Source organism: Schistocerca cancellata, chromosome 1 (genome assembly GCF_023864275.1).
Source record: "Schistocerca cancellata isolate TAMUIC-IGC-003103 chromosome 1, iqSchCanc2.1, whole genome shotgun sequence".
Classification (NCBI taxonomy): domain Eukaryota; kingdom Metazoa; phylum Arthropoda; class Insecta; order Orthoptera; family Acrididae; genus Schistocerca; species Schistocerca cancellata.
Window position 1 is genome coordinate 1,011,724,683 of NC_064626.1, and position 20,737 is coordinate 1,011,745,419.

A 20,737-nucleotide genomic window follows, 5' to 3' on the forward strand; every position below is an offset into this window, starting at 1 on the left:
ACACAGTTCAATACTGTTCTATCCTGATTAAATTGAGCTTAACTTAAATTCCAAAAGGCAGTGAAGCAATTTCGAAGTCTCAGTGTGAGGAAAATTGTCAGTCGATCTCCTGAAAACATTTGTAATAATTATTAACTTTCAGTGATCACATGGGGAAGCCTGGAGATCTGCTGGTAAGACCGTGTTAGCCTATTTATTTGAAGTAACTGGATATCTTGAGCATACAAAACGGCAGGTTCGTCCAGTGTAAATCAGACGTTCCCCACTGATCCCGTGCAACACAGCATAGTAAGCAGACACTGTCAATAATAATCAGTTAAATAATATGCGAACACACTTACTATAGTTTAGTTCATGTATTAAATTCCTTCTCATACAGAATCTCATCAAGATGGCGACTAGCTCAACAATACATACATATACATCCTCCTTCTTTCGTGGCTAATCGGCAAGCATTCCTACATTCTTTTCATAAAAGAAAACAGATAGCAGAGAAGCTATTCCATGGAGTAAATGGACGCTCCAAGGAATAATAGGGCTTGAAACTACTTTGCATTGATAATCATCGTATATTAAAGTTTAGGAATCGGTAAGATAAGAAGAGATATTTCGAGATATGTACTGAGTTATATAATTTATAAAATTTCTGAAAATATCACGGAGAGACTGCTGCAAGAGACATTACAGTATCAAGGTCCATACCAAGTAGTTGAAACCACATCCCCCATTAATGTTAAGCTTCAGCTGCCAACTAGAACAATGATAGCACACATTGGGTGGTTGTGGCCATTTAAGGGTTGTTCTGATGTGATTCCAGGCATGTCACAGGAAGGGAAGAGGAAGAAATAGAGAGTGAAGAGAGGCGTTCAGCACTGAGAAACCCAGGAAGATAGAGTACAGCATGATATACCTTATGCTTTGTGATCCAGAAAGGAGTGGAGTATTTGTAGTTTTTTTTGTTATGCATCATTGGGTTTGTGTAGATTAATTAGGCATTGTATTTTCATTTCTTGTTTGTGTTTTCGAGTATTGTGAGCCTGCTAGGGACAGCAGTCTTTTTTAAGAGGGAGGAAGGGTGATGGTGATCCCTGTCCTCAGGTCATTAAGAAGGGGAGTGTTGGTGGTAATCCATCTCTTCACCATTGGGGTGGACACCTTGCGGTTGCAGCACCTGGATGGAAGTGTGTTGTACTTGTGGCAGGAAGATGTGGTGGTGTCAAGTCACGAGTGGGCATTAAGGTTGGTTTGGAACGTATGGGAAATTCAGAATTAAGTAAGGAGCTTTGAGGAAGTGTTTGAAGAACTTAGGCAATGTGCAGAGAGCAAGGGAATGCTGAAGGAAGTAGCCGGGGAGTACAAGAAATTGCATGAGGCTTATGAGACGCTACAGAAGCAGGTAGGATGGATGGAAGAAATAGTGCCACGGATAAGACGGAAACAAGGGTGGCTGAACGCAGGGGGGAAATTATTGAAACAGTCTTTGGAACTGCGGATGAAAGCGATATAAAGGAGATGAACAACACAGTGGAAGTGGTGAGGCAACTTGCAGAGGGGAACAGAGCAGCGGAAGCTTGGCACGCAACCCAGATAGGAACGTTGGAAGGGGAAGTCCTGAATAACACACAGTTACTCCTTTCATTTGCAGGGAAGGTAGTGGAATACGCTGAGGCGTCAAAAGGTCTAATAAATCGTAACCTGAGAACCTTACAGGGGTGTCTGGAAATCCTAGATAGCCGGGTGGTGTCAACTAGACTTCTGCAGGGGGTAGTTGACAGTGTGTGGGATGTACAGGGAGTGACAACGAATCTGCAAGAAGTGCTGCTTCACGCTTTGTGAGGCCAGATAAATACCAATTTCTTACCGACGGACTAATATTTACGCAGGTTGTGCAAGGCGCAGAAGGAACTACCGTCAGGGTTATATTTAACAATGGAGCAAGTGAAATTTGCTGTTTTTCTACCATGTTGCAACGGTAATGGTAACGAGCGACAGCGCATGAGTGTATCCATTGATCCAATTCCCAGTTATGGGGAAAAACGCAAGGTTTCAATGTTTCATGGTGCACATTGAAAAGGAACTAAAAAATGTTGTAATTTAATCTCAAAGGTACAAGAAGAAAAATTGTTCGACTATCATACCAGAGGAATACTCTAAAAAACTTTTTTATCATTGAGAGACAAAGGACTAATTTCGAGATTCTTTTATTACTTCTAGTATTAACTACCCTTTTTGTTCTGATGTGCTGGTGTAAAGACGTACTGTATAGTTTCATGTCTATGTATGTGTTAAATGAAGGTGTTAAATGATGAAAAATGTGTTTTATAATTTCTGTCAAGATCAAGCCTAAATCCCATACCAATGGAGTACAAATTATTCTGTTAATTCGAGAAGGCGAATTTTAGATGGAGGCAACGATCTTTACGACAGTGCTGCTCAACAATAGAGGTACATGATTGTGCTCACTACTTTCCTTTGGTGGCCGCTAAGATTAATTTCAATGTGTTTTTGCCGAGACATTCAGAACCTGCAATCTTCCTTTTCGTATAAAAATAGGAGTCCGATTGAAAAAGAAATATTATTAAATTTAAATAATTGCAATTCTTTTACCCAGGCCACGGGGAATGATAGGAAGTACATGCCTCTACCCTGATTGTACGTTTGCAATCTCCGAGTGTGTTACGATGTAATTATTTTACACAAAAAAAATTAAGATAGATCTTTCTCGTCAGATCGCAACCACTCGTACGCGAATGTACGTGCCCTCTGAATGTGTCTAGTCAGTCATGCACATTGTTCTAAAGTTTTTCTGTTAATATTCTGTGGATTGCATCTCCGCAATTAATTTTTGTTTATGCAGCAAATCGTACTTCACACAAAGTATTTATTACGCAAGTTTCAGGCTCCATTCAATGTCAAAAAATTCCGAAGTACGGCTGACTAAGCAAACCGCTACAATAATTTCATATCTCCACAATTAGAATAACAAAAAAACAAAAAAAAAACAATAACAGAGAGAAGGTACGTTACAACATGTATGCAGTGAAGTGGGGAGCATTGAACAACTTTGTAAAAGTAAAAACTGAGGAGGTATTGCTGATCACGGCAGTTAACAGTCGGTACAGTAAGATGACAAGAGGAATTACAGAGCTGCCGTAGAGGGAAGGTAACGGCATGTCCAGCCAGGAGGGAAGAAATAGACTGTTCAAGGAACATCATGGATTGGAGCCAAAATTGAGCTTGCAATGGGTCGGGATGCATTGGATGTTCTCCACCTATGAAAAATTAATAGTAGTAGCAAGTTGTTTTGAGCACGGAATATTTGCCGAAGTGAAATGTGTAGAGCTTGAGGGGAGTGGAATTTTAATCAATGGAACTAAGTGTAACGTAATAGGACCAACCTTTCAACTGCCAACGTCAATTTCAGGAGTCACACAATTTAATGTTACACAGCCACAGCTATACGGGCCAGAAGCAACTTAAGAGTTTTTGCCAAGGCAGAATCTGACCTTTTTTAAACCAAACTCTTGAGTCAGGTCTCTTGAGATCAGTAAACCAGTTCATTGCAGAGCAAGAGGCCACAGAGCCGTAGACCCGCTGAAAAGAGTAAACGCAGCGGTTTGCATGACAAGTGTTACAGGCAGAAGGGGCCCACTGGCACAACCCAGGTCTTATGAGTACATGACTCAGAATGACACATTAGCAAAACAGAGGCGCACAGCCGTGAATAAATAATCACCGGTTCACTAACAAGGCATCCAAGTGTGACAGCTCTCCTGGACGGTGGAGTGTGTCACACCGCCGGCTACAGGCGGCAGCAGCAGATGGGGCGCCACTCCACAGCTCACTACTGCAGGCAGTCTTGTTGGCTCCCAACACACGCTGGAGCCATCCCGAGGCGAGGGCCGCAGATTTGTTTGTCAGATCCCAGGTGCTTGCTGTCGCCGCAATCCTAACTGTGACGGCATAGAATCACGCAGTGGGCCGCCCTGTGGCTTCCCATGAGCGGCGCTGAGGCGGCAGGGGCGAAGACTGCTGAGTCAAATGCCGGCGCAGCCTGACGTCATCACAACTCCGCACACACCAGAGCATTGCACGGGTCACTGAGGCAGCCTTTTCGCGCCAATCCGTTTCACAGTCAGCGAAGTGGTGCCCTCAGCATAGCGGGACCCAGTGATGCAGACCAAGAGTAACAGGGCACTGTAGCTGGAAATAATAAATCACTTGGGAAACTCAGACGAGTTTTAATATGGCACATCCTGACAGCCCATCCTTGTCCAACATCCCCTCTACAACAGCAATTGAGAGATATATACCACATAAATTAATAAGTGATGGTACTGATTCCCCATAATATAGAAAACAGGTCAGACTGCTGTTGCAGAAGCAGCGAAAAAAGCAGGCCAAATTTAAAAGAACCCAAAATCCCCAAGACTGGCAAAGTTTTTCAGAAGCTCAAAATATAGTGTGTCCTTCAGTGCAAGATGCTTTTAATAATTTCTACAACGAAATTCTGTCTTGAAATCTGGCAGAAAACCCAAAGAGATTTTGGTCATACATAAAGCACACCAGTGGTAAGACGCAATCAATACCTTCACTGCACGATAACAACTGTGAAGTCACTTATGACACTGCCATTAAAGCAGGGTTATTAAACACAGTTTTCCCAAACTCCTTTGCCAAAGAAGATGAAGTAAATATCCCTGAATTCCAATCAAGAATTAATGCCAAGATGAGAAACATAGAAGTAGATGTCCTTGGTGTAGCATAGCAGAGCTTAAATCACTTAATAAAGCTAAGGCCTCCAATCCAGATTGTTTACCGAGCAGGTTCCTCTCAGAGTATGCTGATACAATAGTGCCATATTTATCAATTATATACAAGCACTTTCTCACAGAAAAATCTGCACCTAAAGACTGGAAAATTGCTCAAGTCACACCAATACCCAAAAAGGGGAGTAGGAGTAATCCACTGAATTACAGGCCCATATCAGTAACGGTGATTTGCAGTAAGGTTTTGGAACATATACTGTATTTGAACATTATGAAGTACCTTGAAGAAAATGATTTACTGACACATAGTCAGCATGGATTCATAAAATATCGTTCTTGTGAAACACAACTAGCTCCTTATACTCATGAAGTAATGAGTGCTATCGACAGAGGATGTCAAATTGATTCCATATTTTTAGATTTCCAGAAGGCTTTCAGAACCATTCCTCACGAGTGTCTCCTAACCAAACTGCGTGCCTATGGAATATCGCCTCAGTTGTGTGACTGGATTCATGATTTCCTTTCAGAAGGGCCACAGTTCATAGTAATAGATGGAAAGTCATCGAGTAAAACAGAAGTAATATCCAGTGTTCCCCAAGAAAGTGTTATAGACCCTCTGTTGTTCCTGATCTATATTAACAACATAGGAGACAATCTGAGTAGCCCTCTTAGATTGTTTGCAGGTGATGCTGTCATTTACTGTCTTTTAAAGTCACCAGATGACCGAAACGAACTGCAAAATGGTTTAGGTAAGATATCTGTATGGTGCAAAAAGTGGCAATTGACCCTGAATAAAGAAAAGTGTGAAGTTATTCACATAAGTACTAAAAGAAATCTGCTAAATTTCAATTACGCGATAAGTCACACAAATCTGAAGGCTGTAAATTCAACTAAATACTTGTTGTTGTTGTGGTCTTCAGTCCTGAGACTGGTTTGATGCAGCTCTCCATGCTACTCTATCCTGTGCAAGTTGCTTCATCTCCCAGTACCTACTGCAACCTACATCCTTCTGAATCTGTTTGTTGTATTCATCTCTTGGTCTCCCTCTACGATTTTTACCCTCCGCACTGCCCTCCAATACTAAATTGGTGATCCCTTGATGCCTCAGAACATGTCCTAGCAACCGATCCCTTCTTCTAGTCAAGACTAAATACTTAGGGATTACAATTACAAATGACATAAATTGTAACAGTCACATAAATTATGTTTTGGGTAGAGCAAACCAAAGACTGTGATTCATTGGCAGAACACTTAGAAGGTGCAACAGGTCTACTAAAGAGACTGCTTACACCACACTTGTCTGCCCTATTCTGGAGTACTGCTGTGGGTGTGGGATCTGCATCAGGTGGGACTGACGAATGACATCGAAAAAGTACAAAGAAGGGCAGCTCATTTGTATTATCGCGAAATAGGGGAGATAGTGCCACAGACATGATACGTGAATTAGAGTGGCAATCATTAAATCAAAAGCACTTTTTGTTGCGACAGGATCTTCTCATGAAATATCAATGATATGTTTTCTCCTCTGATTGTGAAAACCTACATAGGGAGAAAAATTCATCACGATAAAATAAGAGAAATCAGGACTTGCACAGACAAATTTAAGTGCTCGTTTTCCCCGCGTGCCATTCGAGAGTGGAAGGGTGGAGAGCCAGCTTGAAGGTGGTTCATTGAAACCTCTGCCAGGCACTTTATTGTGAATAGCAGAGTAATCACGTAGATGTAGATTTGGTTTGCAGGGTGGGCAGCAATCTGCGGTTGTTTGCTGATGACGCTGTCTTGCACAGTAGGGTGTTGAAGTTGAGTGATTGTAGAAGGATAAAGGAAGACTCAGACAAAATTTCTAGTTTGTATGATGAATGGCAGCTAGCTGTAAATGTAGAAAAATGTAAAGTAATGCAGATGAGTAGGAAAAACAATCCCATAATGTTTGGATAAGCATTAGTAGTGTGTGTGTGTTGCTTGACACAGTTACGTCATTTAAATATCTGGGCATAACATTGCAAAGCGATATGAAATGGAACTAGCTTGTGAGGATTGTGGTAAGAAGGTGAATGGTTGACTTTGGTTTATTGGGAGAATTCTAGGAAAGTGTGGTCCATCTGTGAAGGAAACCACTTATAGGACAGTACTGCAAACTATTCTTGAGTATTGTTTACGTGTTTGGTATCTACACTAGGTCAGATTAAAGGAAGACATTGAAGCAATTCAGAGGCAGGCTGCTAGACTTGTTACTGGTAGGTTCAAGCAACAAAGAAGCATTACAGAGATGCTTCGGGAACTCGAAAAGGAGTCCCTGGAGGGTAGGTGAATTCTGTTTTGAGGAACACCATTGAGAAAATTTAGAGGACTTGTGTTTGAAACTGACTGCATTATGTTGCTTCCTACATACATTGCGGGTAAGGACCCTGAAGAGAAAATACAAGAAGTTAGAGCTCATGTGGAGGCATGTATCTACATCTACATCTACATCCATACTCCGCAAGCCACCTGACGGTGTGGCGGAGGGTACCTTGAGTACCTCTATCGGTTCTCCCTTCTATTCCAGTCTCGTATTGTTCGTGGAAAGAAGGATTGTCGGTATGCCTCTGTGTGGGCTCTAATCTCTCTGATTTTATCCTCATGGTCTCTTCGTGAGATATACGTAGGAGGGAGCAATATACTGCTTGACTCTTCGGTGAAGGTATGTTCTCGAAACTTTGACAAAAGCCCGTACCGAGCTACTGAGCGTCTCTCCTGCAGAGTCTTCCACTGGAGTTTATCTATCATCTCCGTAATGCTTTCGCGATTACTAAATGATCCTGTAATGAAGCGCGCTGCTCTCCGTTGGATCTCCTCTATATCTTCTATCAACCCTATCTGGTACAGATCCCACACTGCTGAGCAGTATTCAAGCAGTGGGCGAACAAGCGTACTGTAACCTTCTTCCTTTGTTTTTGGATTGCATTTCCTTAGGATTCTTCCAATGAATCTCAGTCTGGCATTTGCTTTACCGACGATCAACATTATATGATCATTCCATTTTAAATCACTCCTAATGCATACTCCCAGATAATTTATGGTATTAACTGCTTCCAGTTGCTGACCTGCTATTTTGTAGCTAAATGATAAAGGATCTATCTTTCTGTGTATTCGCAGCACATTACACTTGTCTACATTGAGATTCAATTGCCATTCCCTGCACCATGCGTCAATTCGCTGCAGATCCTCCTGCATGTCAGTACAATTTTCCATTGTTACAACCTCTCGATACACCACAGCATCATCTGCAAAAAGCCTCAGTGAACTTCCGATGTCATCCACCAGGTCATTTATGTATACTGTGAATAGCAACGGTCCTGTAACACTCCCTTGCGGCACACCTGACATCACTCTTACTTCGGAAGACTTCTCTCCATTGAGAATGACATGCTGCATCCTGTTATCTAGGAACTCCTCAATCCAATCACACAATTGGTCTGATAGTCCATATGCTCTTACTTTGTTCATTAAACGACTGTGGGGAACTGTATCGAACGCCTTGCGGAAGTCAAGAAACACGGCATCTACCTGTGAACCCGTGTCTATGGCCCTCTGAGTCTCGTGGACGAATAGCGCGAGCTGGGTTTCACATGACCGTCTTTTTTGAAACCCTACAGAGTAGATTTCTAGTCTTCAGAAAAGTCATTATACTCGAACACAATACGTGTTCCAAAATTCTACAACTGATCGACGTTAGAGATATAGGTCTATAGTTCTGCACATCTGTTTGACGTCCCTTCTTGAAAACGGGGATGACCTGTGCCCTTTTCCACTCCTTTGGAACGCTACGCTCTTCTAGAGACCTACGGTACACCGCTGCAAGAAGGGGGGCAAGTTCCTTCGCGTACTCTGTGTAAAATTGAACTGGTATCCCATCAGGTCCAGAGGCCTTTCCTCTTTTGAGCAATTTTAATTGTTTCTCTATCCCTCTGTCGTCTATTTCGATATCTACCATTTTGTCATCTGTGCGACAATCTAGAGAAGGAACTACAGTGCAATCTTCCTCTGTGAAACAACTTTGGAAAAAGACATTTAGTATTTCGGCCTTTAGTCTGTCATCCTCTGTTTCAGTACCATTTTGGTCACAGAGTGTCTGGACATTTTTTTTTTTTGATCCACCTACCGCTTTGACATAAGACCAGAATTTCTTAGGATTTTCTGCCAAGTCAGTACATAGAACTTTACTTTCGAATTCATTGAACGCCTCTCGCATAGCCCTCCTCACACTACATTTCGCTTCGTGTAATTTTTGTTTGTCTGCAAGGCTTTGGCTATGTTTATGTTTGCTGTGAAGCTCCCTTTGCTTCTGCAGCAGTTTTCTAACTTGGTTGTTGTACCACGGTGGCTCTTTTCCATCTCTTACGATCTTGCTTGGCACATACTCATCTAACATATTATGTACGACGGTTTTGAACTTTGTTCACTGATCTTCAACACTATCTGTACTTGAGACAAAACTTTTGTGTTGAGCCAAGAGGTACTCTGAAATCTGCTTTTTGTCACTTTTTCTAAACAGAAAAATCTTCCTACCCTTTTTAATATTCCTATTTACGGCTGAAATCATCGATGCCGTAACCGCTTTATGATCACTGATTCCCTGTTCTGCGTTAACTTTTTCAAATAGTTCGGGTCTGTTTGTCACCAGAAGGTCTAATATGTTATCGCCACGAGTCGGTTCTCTGTTTAACATCTCAAGGTAGTTTTCAGATAAAGCACTTAAAAAAATTTCACTGGATTCTTTGTCCCTGCCACCCGTTATGAATGTCTGAGTCTCCCAGTCTATATCCGGCAAATTAAAATCTCCACCCAGAACTATAACATGATGGGGAAATCTACTCGAAATATTTTCCAAATTATCCTTCAGGTGCTCAGCCACAACAGCTGCTGAGCCAGGGGGCCTATAGAGACATCCAATTACCATGTCTGAGCCTGCTTTAACCGTGACCTTCACCCAAATCATTTCACATTTCGGATCTCCGTCAATTTCCTTCGATACTATTGCACTTCTTATCACTATAAACACGCCTCCCCCTTCACTGTCCAGCCTGTCTCTGCGATATACATTCCAATCTGAGTTTAGGATTTCATTACTGTTTACGTCTGGTTTCAGCCAACTTTCTGTCCCTAGTACTATATGGGCGTTGTGACCGTTTATTAATGAGAGCAGTTCTGGGACCTTTCTGTAGACGCTCCTGCAGTTTACTATTAGCACATTAATATTGTTATTCCCTGTTGCATTTTGCCTACTCCTACCTTGCCACGTCTCAGGAGGCGTCTTGTCAGGCCTAGGGAGGGGATTCTCTAACCTAAAAAACCCCCATGTGCACTCCACACGTACTCCGCTACCCTTGTAGCTGCTTCCGGCGTGTAGTGCACGCCTGACCTATTCAGGGGGACCCTACATTTCTCCACCCGATAGCGGAGGTTGAGACATTTGCACCCCAGATCTCCGCAGAATCGTCTGAGCCTCTGGTTTAAGCCTTCCACTTGGCTCCAAGGACTGCGATCGGTTCTGGGAACGATACTACAAATAGTTAGCTCTGATTTCACCCTGCGAGCGAGGCTTTCCGCCTTCACCAATTCCGCCAACTGCCTGTACGAACTGAAGATGACCTCTGAACCCAGACGGCAGGAGTCATTGGTGCCGACATGAGCAACAATTTGCAGTCGGGTGCACCCAGTGCTCTCTATCGCCGCCGGTAGGGCCTCCTCCACATCTCGGATGAGACCCACCGGCAAGCAGACAGAGTGAACACTGGCCTTCTTGCCCGACCTTCCCGCTATTTCCCTAAGGGGACAGTCATTTTTCCCTAATTCTTTTGTGAGTGGAACAGCAAAGGAAATGACTAGTAATAGTATGAGACACTCTCCATCCCATCACATGCTGTTATGTGGATTGCAGAGTATGATGTAGATAAAACTTTTCAGTTGTGATAAAGCATATATATGTGACATGGCAACTTTCAGAGGTGACACTGTTTATAGTGGGAGTGCTGGTTACAGGGCCACATTATGTTGTCATGATTTGATACACAGTAACAGTCTTGCACCTAGGTTTTTTGTGAGTATATTACCTATATGGTGAGTAGTGGAAACAGCAAAGGTGTAGTTTGAATCAAGATACTGCGAAGCTTGATCAGACAGCAGGACACCATTTTAGAAAGGTTGAGGAAAGCTTTGGGCAAGTTATGTATCTGTTCTGCTGTCCAACAAACCTGTGAAGTATCTTAATTCATCTTACCCTTTACCTGTTACCACTACTTTCCACAGAGATCATATAGCCATGAAAAATGTAGGAGCAAGACTTATACTGTATGTTAACCCTTTATGTAATTCCCATTGTTATTAATGTGAGTAGATTAGCACTAACAACAATTTATTGTTACTAAACATTATAGAAGCAGCCACCCGTTACTTCATTGAGTTTAAAGAAGGATGTATACATCACAGAAGTAGCCTCCAGTGGTTGTTTCTGCCTGTTACTGTAAAATTTGATTCATTTGCCATCCCTTAAGAATTTCTATCAATATGTGTGAGTGATTGAATGAATGAATGAATGAATGAATGAATGAATGGAAAGCACTCTGTTAATATATAGGCAGCCATTGTTAGCTTAGTTGTTGAAGCTATATTTCTTTAACAGCAACAAGCATCTTCACTGTGTACCAAGCTGCCTCCCAAGAAGGATGGGTTTTCATTATGTATCGTGCCATAGACAGTTTACCTGGATGGAGAGCTGTATTTTATTTCAGCACAATGATCTTCTTCCTTGCTTGGCTAGTCAAGAATGTGTTTATTGCTGTGATAACAGAGACATTTAATGAGATCAGAGTACAATTCCAGCAGATGTGGGGTGTGCGTGGACATATTGCAAACAGTTCGACATCACAGGTAAAGAGAACCATTTGAACATAACAGCATAACTTGAAACTGTTGTTGTTTGTGAAAATTTATGACTTTGTACACTGATAAAAAATGTAATTTTTAAGGATGATTTATTTTGTACTATCCTGTACCTCATTCACAATATCCAGAGGGTTTGTTCTGAACTCCCTCTCTTTTCTTATTTTACTTTATGCTGTATTCCCTTGCTGCTAAATGCATTTCAGTGTTCTGGTTAGAGAGATCTGGTTAGCTGATGGTGGCTCTTGTGCAGCTGTATGCGGCACTAAGTCTCTTGGGCCCGCAGCTGAATTGATTGTCATCATAAAACAAATTTTCGATGACACAATGCAGCATCTTCATTGCGTTACTACAGCTGACTGACTTCTGAGCCAGAGTGTGTTGCCATCTCTCTCAGATGTGTGAACTGCATGACACACCAGTCATGATAATGACTGTGACACTTACTCAGGAGTTGAGTGGTGGTCCTCAGTCTGCGCTCCACCTTTGTCTTGCTACACATTCTCCCACCTCTCTATTTACTGCTAGGTTACACACTTGGCTAAGCTGAAAGAAATATATATATATAAATTTTTGCGTCTTTGTATCTCACTTTATTGTTAGTGTCTAGGCAGTGTTCAGTACTTACCGATTTCATTGTCTTCTGGAATCAGTGTGCTTTTTATGTTCAGTGCACCTTTCTTCAAACATATGAATGATTTGTCTCATTTATGCTTTTATGCGCTCTCACATTGTGTGATATATGGCGGCCTAATTCCTGTACACCAGCAAAAAAATCGGAAAAAAATTGGCAATATTTTATGGCAACACAATCCACTGTGTGTACTGCCTGCAGGCCAAGAGTAAACTTCTTAGTTCAGCAAAAGATGATTTGAGACCCTGGAAACCAGTCAGCAGGGTTAACCTAGTGATGAGGGCTAGTTACACAATCAAAAGGTGTTCTACAATGACCAATCAATCCAGCTGCATGCTCAAGAGATTTTCAAGCAGCACATTTGCTGGGAAAACCTACAAACATGTAAAAGGCTATCTCATTAAAATAACAGAAATTTTATTAAATACTTCTTTTGGTTAGGTACTGTATGTTAGTGAATTTAGATATCATAGATAAAACTAGTATCTGCAGTCAGATAAACAGAAAGCTTGTGCTTCTCACTGCAATTTGAGATAGGGCTGACAGCAACTGTATTAGATTACATGACTTCTGAGTTACATATCCTTTTCCTTGTTGCCTTTCAAGTTTTTCTCTCCTCCTCCAGCCCCCAATCCCAGGACACATATGTTCATCTATAATGCTATGTAAAGACAGTTGTAGTTTAAAATTGTGACAAAAATCTCAAATTTTTACACAATACTCATAGCTAAGTATGTGTTAAATATTTGTAGTACATAACTCTGTATGTAGTATATAAAGGGGAAACATTGTTAGACAGAATCTCTAAAAATTCTTCATGGATTTATTTCCTACTTTCACACAATACCAGTATTGTAATAAACTTTCAGACTGACATAATTTACATATTTTAAACATATGTAGTATATAAATATGCACATAATATGTAAAGGGAAAACATTCATAGCAAATATCTTGAAAAATTCTTGAACAGTTTATTTCAGATTTTTACATGATGCTCTAACAAAAATTCGGACTGACATTAACTGTATATTTTTAAATATGTGTGATGTATAAGAATATATGTAATGTATAAATGGGAAATCTCAAATCTGTAATGTTTTACTTCAAACTGTTACACAATTCTCTGTTAACTTGGGGCGGACATAGGCTATAAATTCTTTTAAATGACAACGTACAGATTTTCTGTTAAAACTGATTGAGGAAAAGAAAATGCTGTGCTCCAAAAATGTAAAGCTTTCATTTTCTTTCTCAAAGTCAGTTTTTACTTAGATATCAGGGCATTTACACTGAGTTGACAAAACTCAAGGGATTAGTATTGGAACTAGACGCATGGGCATTCCATTTCAGTTGTTAGGGAATTCAGTATTCTGAGATCCACAGTGTCAAGAATGTGCTGAGAATACCAGATTTCTTGCATTACCTCTCACCGTGGACAATGCAGTGGCTGACTGCCTTCACTTAATGACAGAGCAGTGTGTTATGTAGAGATGACAGTGTTAACAGACCAGCTTGCGGGCTTTCAAACAAAAATAAAATGAAATGGTGATGGGGTGGCCTTCAACTATGTACCCTCAGACTCAACGCTGCAATATTAAAAGTTCTGGCTGGTTTCGTTGTCTAAGGCCTGGGATACGTTGTTGCCACATTACCAGCCAAGTACTGCTGAGTCTACAGCATATGATAACAATACACACATTGAATTGAATGGTTGAAGGTTTCTATCACTCAGCAATTGCGAATTATGAATGAACATATAAATTTATAAATGAGAGATTGCAATTAAATAAAATCTGCAGGTATTATCTTAATGACTTTAAATGATGAGTACGATAGTAGAAGTCCTTTTGAGAATGCGGTATATTTCTGCAAAACGCTTATTGGTGTTGATGGTCCAGCAATTAAATAAAATATAAGCTGAATAACAGTATGTAATTAGTCATGAACAATAACGTAGCTCGCGAGATATTCTCTTCTAAACGCACACCATGTCTTCACTGTAGAAGCCACGGAAATCTCACAAGTGCACAAGTCAGCACTCCAAAGTATTTCTATCTGCCGTGACCATGCACAAACCACTCCACACTCTCCAAGTCTCTGCTGCGCCCCTGTCCTCTCTCCCAAGCTCACTTCCATCCAGTCTCCCCATTCACGAGCGCTGTGATTGGCTAGAGTGCTCGCGTCATGTCTTCAATCCAACACACCCACAGAACATAATGAAACACATTTGAAATACTGGATTTTCATTTAAATAACTTGAAATTAAATAAATATTCCTGCAGCTGGACCATAAACACACTCTAACACTCATTATTAAATACATAAACAAATTAAATAAACATAGAACAAAGGAATAGAACAAAAGGTAGGCCAATAGTGTAATGCCTCTGAGCTTTCTAAAAAAAAAAATTTAACCAATTTCTTCATGAATAGTATATATTGGATATAAACAAAGACTTAGATGAATAAATATATTTATAAGCATGCTGCTACCGTTACTTTGTGTCACTGTGGAGTACTTATAGCCTGACGCGATCAATAGTAATCAGCCATTTTGACCTCCAGTAACTCATGTACTATTCAAGTTACATGCCTGTAATATATACAAATTTAGGTTTACACTAATAGCTTTCTAAAGACACTTTGATCGATGAAATCAGGTGAAACGTTTAGATTTTCGAAATTCGTGGCTAGATGTTACTTGTATAAATTTCCATCAGATACTAAACATTAAACTAATAAAGATATTGAAAATCTGATTACACCATCAGAATTGTCATGCAAATAATGGTAATGTTGTTGCTATAGTCTTCAGTTCTGAGACTGGTTTGATGCAGCCCTTCGTGCTACTCTATCCTGTGCGAGCTTCTTCATCTCCCAGTACCTACTGCAGCCTACATCCTTCTGAATCTGCTTAGTATATTCATCTCTTGGTCTCCCTCTACTTTTTTTACCCTCCACACTGCCCTCCAATGCTAAATTGGTGATCCCTTGATGCCTCAGAACATGTCCTACCAACCAGTCCCTTCTTTTAGTCAAGTTGTCCCACAAACTCCTCTTCTCCCCAATCCTATTCAATACCTCCTCATTAGTTATGTGATCTACCCATCTAATCTTCGGCATTCTTCTGTAGCACCACATTTCGAAAGCTTCTATTCTCTTCTTGTCCAAACTAGTTATTGCCCATGTTTCACTTCCATACATGGCTACACTCCATACAAATACTTTCAGTAACGACTTCCTGACACTTAAATCTATACTCGATGTTAACAAATTTCTCTTCTTCAGAAACGCTTTCCTTGCCACTGCCAGTCTACATTTTATATCCTCTCTACTTCGACCATCATCAGTTATATTGCTCCCCAAATAGCAAAATTCCTCATTTCCTAATCTAATTCCCTCAGCATCACCCGACTTAATTTGACTACATTCCATTATTCTCGTTTTGCTTTTGTTAATATTCATCTTATATCCTCCTTTCAAGACACTGTCCATTCCGTTCAACTGCTCTTCCAAGTCCTTTGCTGTCTCTTGACAGAATTACAATATCATTGGTGAACCTTAAAGTTTTTATTTCTTCTCCATGGATTTTAATACCAACTCCGAATTTTTCTTTTGTTTCCTTTACTGTCTGCTCAATACACAGATTGAATAACATCGGGGATAGGCTACAACCCCGACCCACTCCCTTCCCAATCACTACTTCCCTTTCATGTCCCTCGACTCTTATTACTGCCATCTGGTTTCTGTACAAATTGTAAATAGCCCTTCGCTCCCTGTATTTTACCCCTGCCACCTTCAGAATTTGAAAGAGAGTATTCCAGTCAACATTGTCAAAAGCTTTCTCCAAGTCTACAAATGCTAGAAACGTAGGTTTGCCTTTTCTTAATTAGCTTCTAAGATAAGTAGTAGGGTCAGTATTGCCTCAGGTGTCCCCATATTTCTACGGAATCCAAACTGATCTTCCCCCAGGTCGGCTTCTACCAGTTTTTCCATTCGTCTGTAGAGAATTTGCGTTAGTATTTTGCAGCCGTGAGTTATTATACTGATAGTTCGGTAATTTTCACATCTGTCAACGCCTGCTTTCTTTGGGATTGGAATTATTATATTCTTCTTGAAGTCTGAGGGTATTTCGCCTGTCTCATACATTTTGCTCACCAGATGGTAGAGTTTTGTCAGGACTGGCTCTCCCAAGGCTGTCAGTAGTTCTAGTGGAATGTTGTCTACTCCTGGGGCCTTGTTTTGCCTTAGGTCTTTCAGTGCTCTATCAAACTCTTCACGCATTATCATATCTCCCATTTCATCTTCATCTACATCCTCTTCCCTTTCTTTAACATTGCCCTCAAGTACATCGCCCTTGTATAGTCCCTCTATATACTCTTTCCACCTTTCTGCTTTCCCTTCTTTGCTTAGAACTGGGTTTCCATCTGAGCTCTTGATATTCATACAAGTGGTTCTCTTTTCTCCAAAGGTCTCTTTAATTTTCCTGTAGGCAGTATCTATCTTACCCCTAGTGAGATAAGCCTCTACATCCTTACATTTGTCCTCTAGCCATCCCTGCTTAGCCATTTTGCACTTCCTGTCAATCTCATTTTTGAGACGTTTGTATTTCTTTTTGACTGCTTCATTTACTGCATTTTTATATTTTCTCCTTTCATCAATTAAATTCAGTATTTCTTCTGTCACCCAAGGATTTCTACTAGCCCTCGTCTTTTTACCTACTTGACCCTCTGCTGTGGTTCATGGTATGGGTTCCTGTAGTCATGTCCTAGTTCATGAACCACGGGCAACGTATGAGTGGCCAAGTAAGTGGTCCCGACAGTCGGGATACCAGTTACTTTGGAATAAGGCTGGGCATCTCGGACATATTCTGAGTCGTAGTCACCTTTGTGCTCATACGGCAAAGACTACCAAATCCACCGGTTAGTCCCTCAGCCATTAGGGGTAAAACCCAATGGGACTCGGGGCAAGTAAGGCTAGCAACCTGCTTCCCTGGTACTTTAAATATGATGCTGGCAATAATCAGAGCAAATTGCCTCGGACCTTTGGAGGTGACGGAGTCCCACCTCTAACTGACAAACCAGGGACTCCTAAGATACGACTTGGCAAACAAATGGTAATGAGATGGGGAGCTATTAATATCAATGGGGGCTACTCTGAGAAGAAGGTAGAGCTGGCAGAGGCTGCAAGTAAGATGGGGCTGGACGTTTTAGCTGTTAGTGACATTCGGGTAAGGGGTGAGAAAGAAGAGGAAGTGGGAGAATACAAGGTCTACCTGTCAGGCGTCAAAGCAGGAATAGCACATTGGGGTGTAGGGCTTTACATCAGGAAAGAAATGGAACCCAGCGTAGTTGCAATAAGGTATGTAAACGAACGACTGATGTGGATAGATTTGACAGTGTCTAGCAAGAAAATTAGGATCGTGTCAGTATATTCGCATTGTGAAGGGACAGATAAAGATAAGATGGATAGTTTTTATGAGGCACTCAGTGATGTAGTTGTTAGAGTAAAGGACAAGGGCAGTGTTCTGCTCATGGGTGATTTTAACGCCAGGATTGGAAATTGAAGAGAAGGGTATGAAAAGGTTATGGGTAAATTTGGAGAGGATATGGACGCCAACAGGAACGGGAAACAACTCTTGGATTTCTGTGCCAGTATGGGCTTAGTAATCACAAACTCCTTTTTTAAACATAAGAACATTCACTGGTATACTTGGGAAGGCAGAGGAACCAGATCTGTCATTGACTATATAATAACAGATCAGGAATTCAGGAAGGCTGTGAGGGACACACGTGTATTCAGGGGATTCTTTGATGACACTGATCATTAATCTGCAGTGAAATTGGGATTGTGAGGCCGAAAGTGCAGGAGGTCAGGTCCATATGTAGGAGGATAAGAGTGGAGAAACCTCAGGATAAGGAAATCAGGCACAAGTACATAACAGCGATCTCAGAAAGGTACCAGTTAGTTGAATGTAGTCAGTTACAGTCATTGGAAAAGGAATGGACAAGGTACAGGGACACAGTACTAGAAGTGGCTAAAGAATGTCTTGGAACAGTAGTGTGTAAAAGTAGGATGAAGCAAACAGCTTGGTGGAATGATACAGTCAAGGCAGCCTGTAAAAGGAAAAAGAAGGCGTATCAAAAATAGCTACATACCAGAACCCAGGTAGACAGTGAAAGTTATGTTGAAGAAAGAAACAAAGCCAAACAGATAATTGCAGCATCCAAGAAGAAATCGTGGGAAGACTTTGGAAACAGGTTGGAGACTATGGGTCAAGCTGCTGGAAAACCATTCTGGAGTGTAATTAGCAGTCTTCGAAAGGGAGGTAAGAAGGAAATGACAAGTATTTTGGACAGGTCAGGAAAACTGCTGGTGAATCCTGTGGATGCCTTGGGCAGATGGAGGGAATATTTTGAAGAGTTGCTCAATGTAGGTGAAACTGTGATCAGTAATGTTTCAGATTTCGAGGTAGAATGGGATAGGAATGATGATGGAAATAGGATCACATATGAGGAAGTGGAAAAAATGGTCAATAGATTGCAGTGCAATAAAGCGGCTGGGGTGGATGAAATTAAGTCGGAACTCATCAAATACAGTGGAATGTCAGGTCTTAAATGGCTACACAGGATAATTGAAATGGCCTGGGAGTCGGGACAGGTTCCATCAGACTGGACAAAAGCAGTAATCACACCAATCTTTAAACATGGAAACAGAAAAGATTGTAACAACTACAGAGGTATCCCTTTAATCAGCGTTGTGGGTAAAATCTTTGCAGGTATTGTTGAAAGGAAAGTGCGAATATTAGTTGAGGACCAATTGGATGAAAATCAGTGTGGGTTTAGGCCTCTTAGAGGTTGTCAGGACCAGATCTTTAGCTTACGGCAAATAATGGAGAAGTGTTATGAGTGGAACAGGGAATTGTATCTATGCTTTATAGATCTAGAAAAGGCATATGACCGGGTTCCTAGGAGGAAGTTATTGTCTGTTCTACAAGATTATGGAATAGGAGGCAAACTTTTGCAAGCAATTAAAGGTCTTTACATGGATAGTCAGGCAGCAGTTAGAGTTGACGGTAAATTGAGATCATGGTTCAGAGTAGTTTCAGGGGTAAGACAAGGCTGCAACCTTTCTCCACTGTTGTTCATATTATTTATGGATCATATGTTGAAAACAATAGACTGGCTGGGTGAGATTAAGATATGTGAACACAAAATAAGCAGTCTTGCATATGCGGATGACTTAGTTGTGATGGCAGAGTCGATTGAAAGTTTGCAAAGTAATATTTCAGAGCTAGATCAGAAATGTAAGGACTATGGTATGAAGATTAGCATCTCCAAAACGAAAGTAATGTCAGTGGGAAAGAAATATAAATGGATTGAGTGCCAAATAGAAGGAACAAAGTTAGAACAGGTGGACGGTTTCAAGTACTTAGGATGCATATTCTCACAGGATGGCAACATAGTGAAAGAACTGGAAGCGAGGTGTAGCAAAGCTAATGCAGTGAGCGCTCAGCTACGATCTACTCTCTTCTGCAAGAAGGAAGTCAGTACCAAGACTAAGTTATCTGTGCACCGTTCAATCTTTCGACCAACTTTGTTGTATGGGAGCGAAAGATGGGTGGATTCAGGTTACCTTATCAACAAGGTTGAGGTTACGGATATGAAAGTAGCTAGGATGATTGCAGGTACTAGTAGATGGGAACAATGGCAGGAGGGTGTCCACAATGAGGAAATCAAAGAAAAACTGGGAATGAACTCTATAGATGTAGCAGTCAGGGCGAACAGGCTTAGATGGTGGGGTCATGTTACACGCATGGGAGAAGCAAGTTTACCCAAGAGGTTCATGGATTCAGCAGTAGAGGGTAGGAGGAGTCGGGGCAGACCAAGGAGAAGGTACCTGGATTCGGTTAAAGAATGATTTTGAAGTAATAGGTTTAACATCAGAAGAGGCACCAATGTTAGCACTGAATAGGGGATCATGGAGGAACTGTGTAAGGGGGGGCTATGCTCCAGACTGAACGCTGAAAGGCATAATCAGTCTTAAATGATGATGATGATGATGATGATGATGACCCTCTGCTGCCTTCACTACTTCATCCCTCAAAGCTACCCATTCATCTTCTACTGTATTTGTGTCCCCCATTCTTGTCAATTGTTCCCTTATGCTCTCCCTGAAACTCTGTACAATCTCTGGTTTAATCAGTTTATCCAGGTTCCATCTCCTTAAATTCCCACCTTTTTGCAGTTTCTTCAGTTTTAATCTACAGTTCATAACCAATAGATTGTGGTCAGAGTCCACATCTGCCCCTGGAAATGTCTTGCAATTTAAAACCTGGTTCCTAAATCTCTGTCTTACCATTATATAATCTATCTGAAACCTGTCAGTATCTCCAGGCTTCTTCCATGTA

General features: G+C 41.1%; 1 protein-coding gene across 1 annotated transcript in view; it reads left to right on the plus strand.

The window, feature by feature from the left end:
* LOC126089086 (sodium leak channel NALCN) overlaps positions 1–20,737 on the plus strand; it is a 390,881-nt gene that overhangs the window by 126,626 nt on the left and 243,518 nt on the right. The window contains exon 8 of the mRNA XM_049906884.1: positions 11,434–11,681. Coding sequence (XP_049762841.1) covers positions 11,434–11,681 — 248 coding nt within the window. The remainder of the gene's footprint in view (positions 1–11,433; positions 11,682–20,737) is intronic.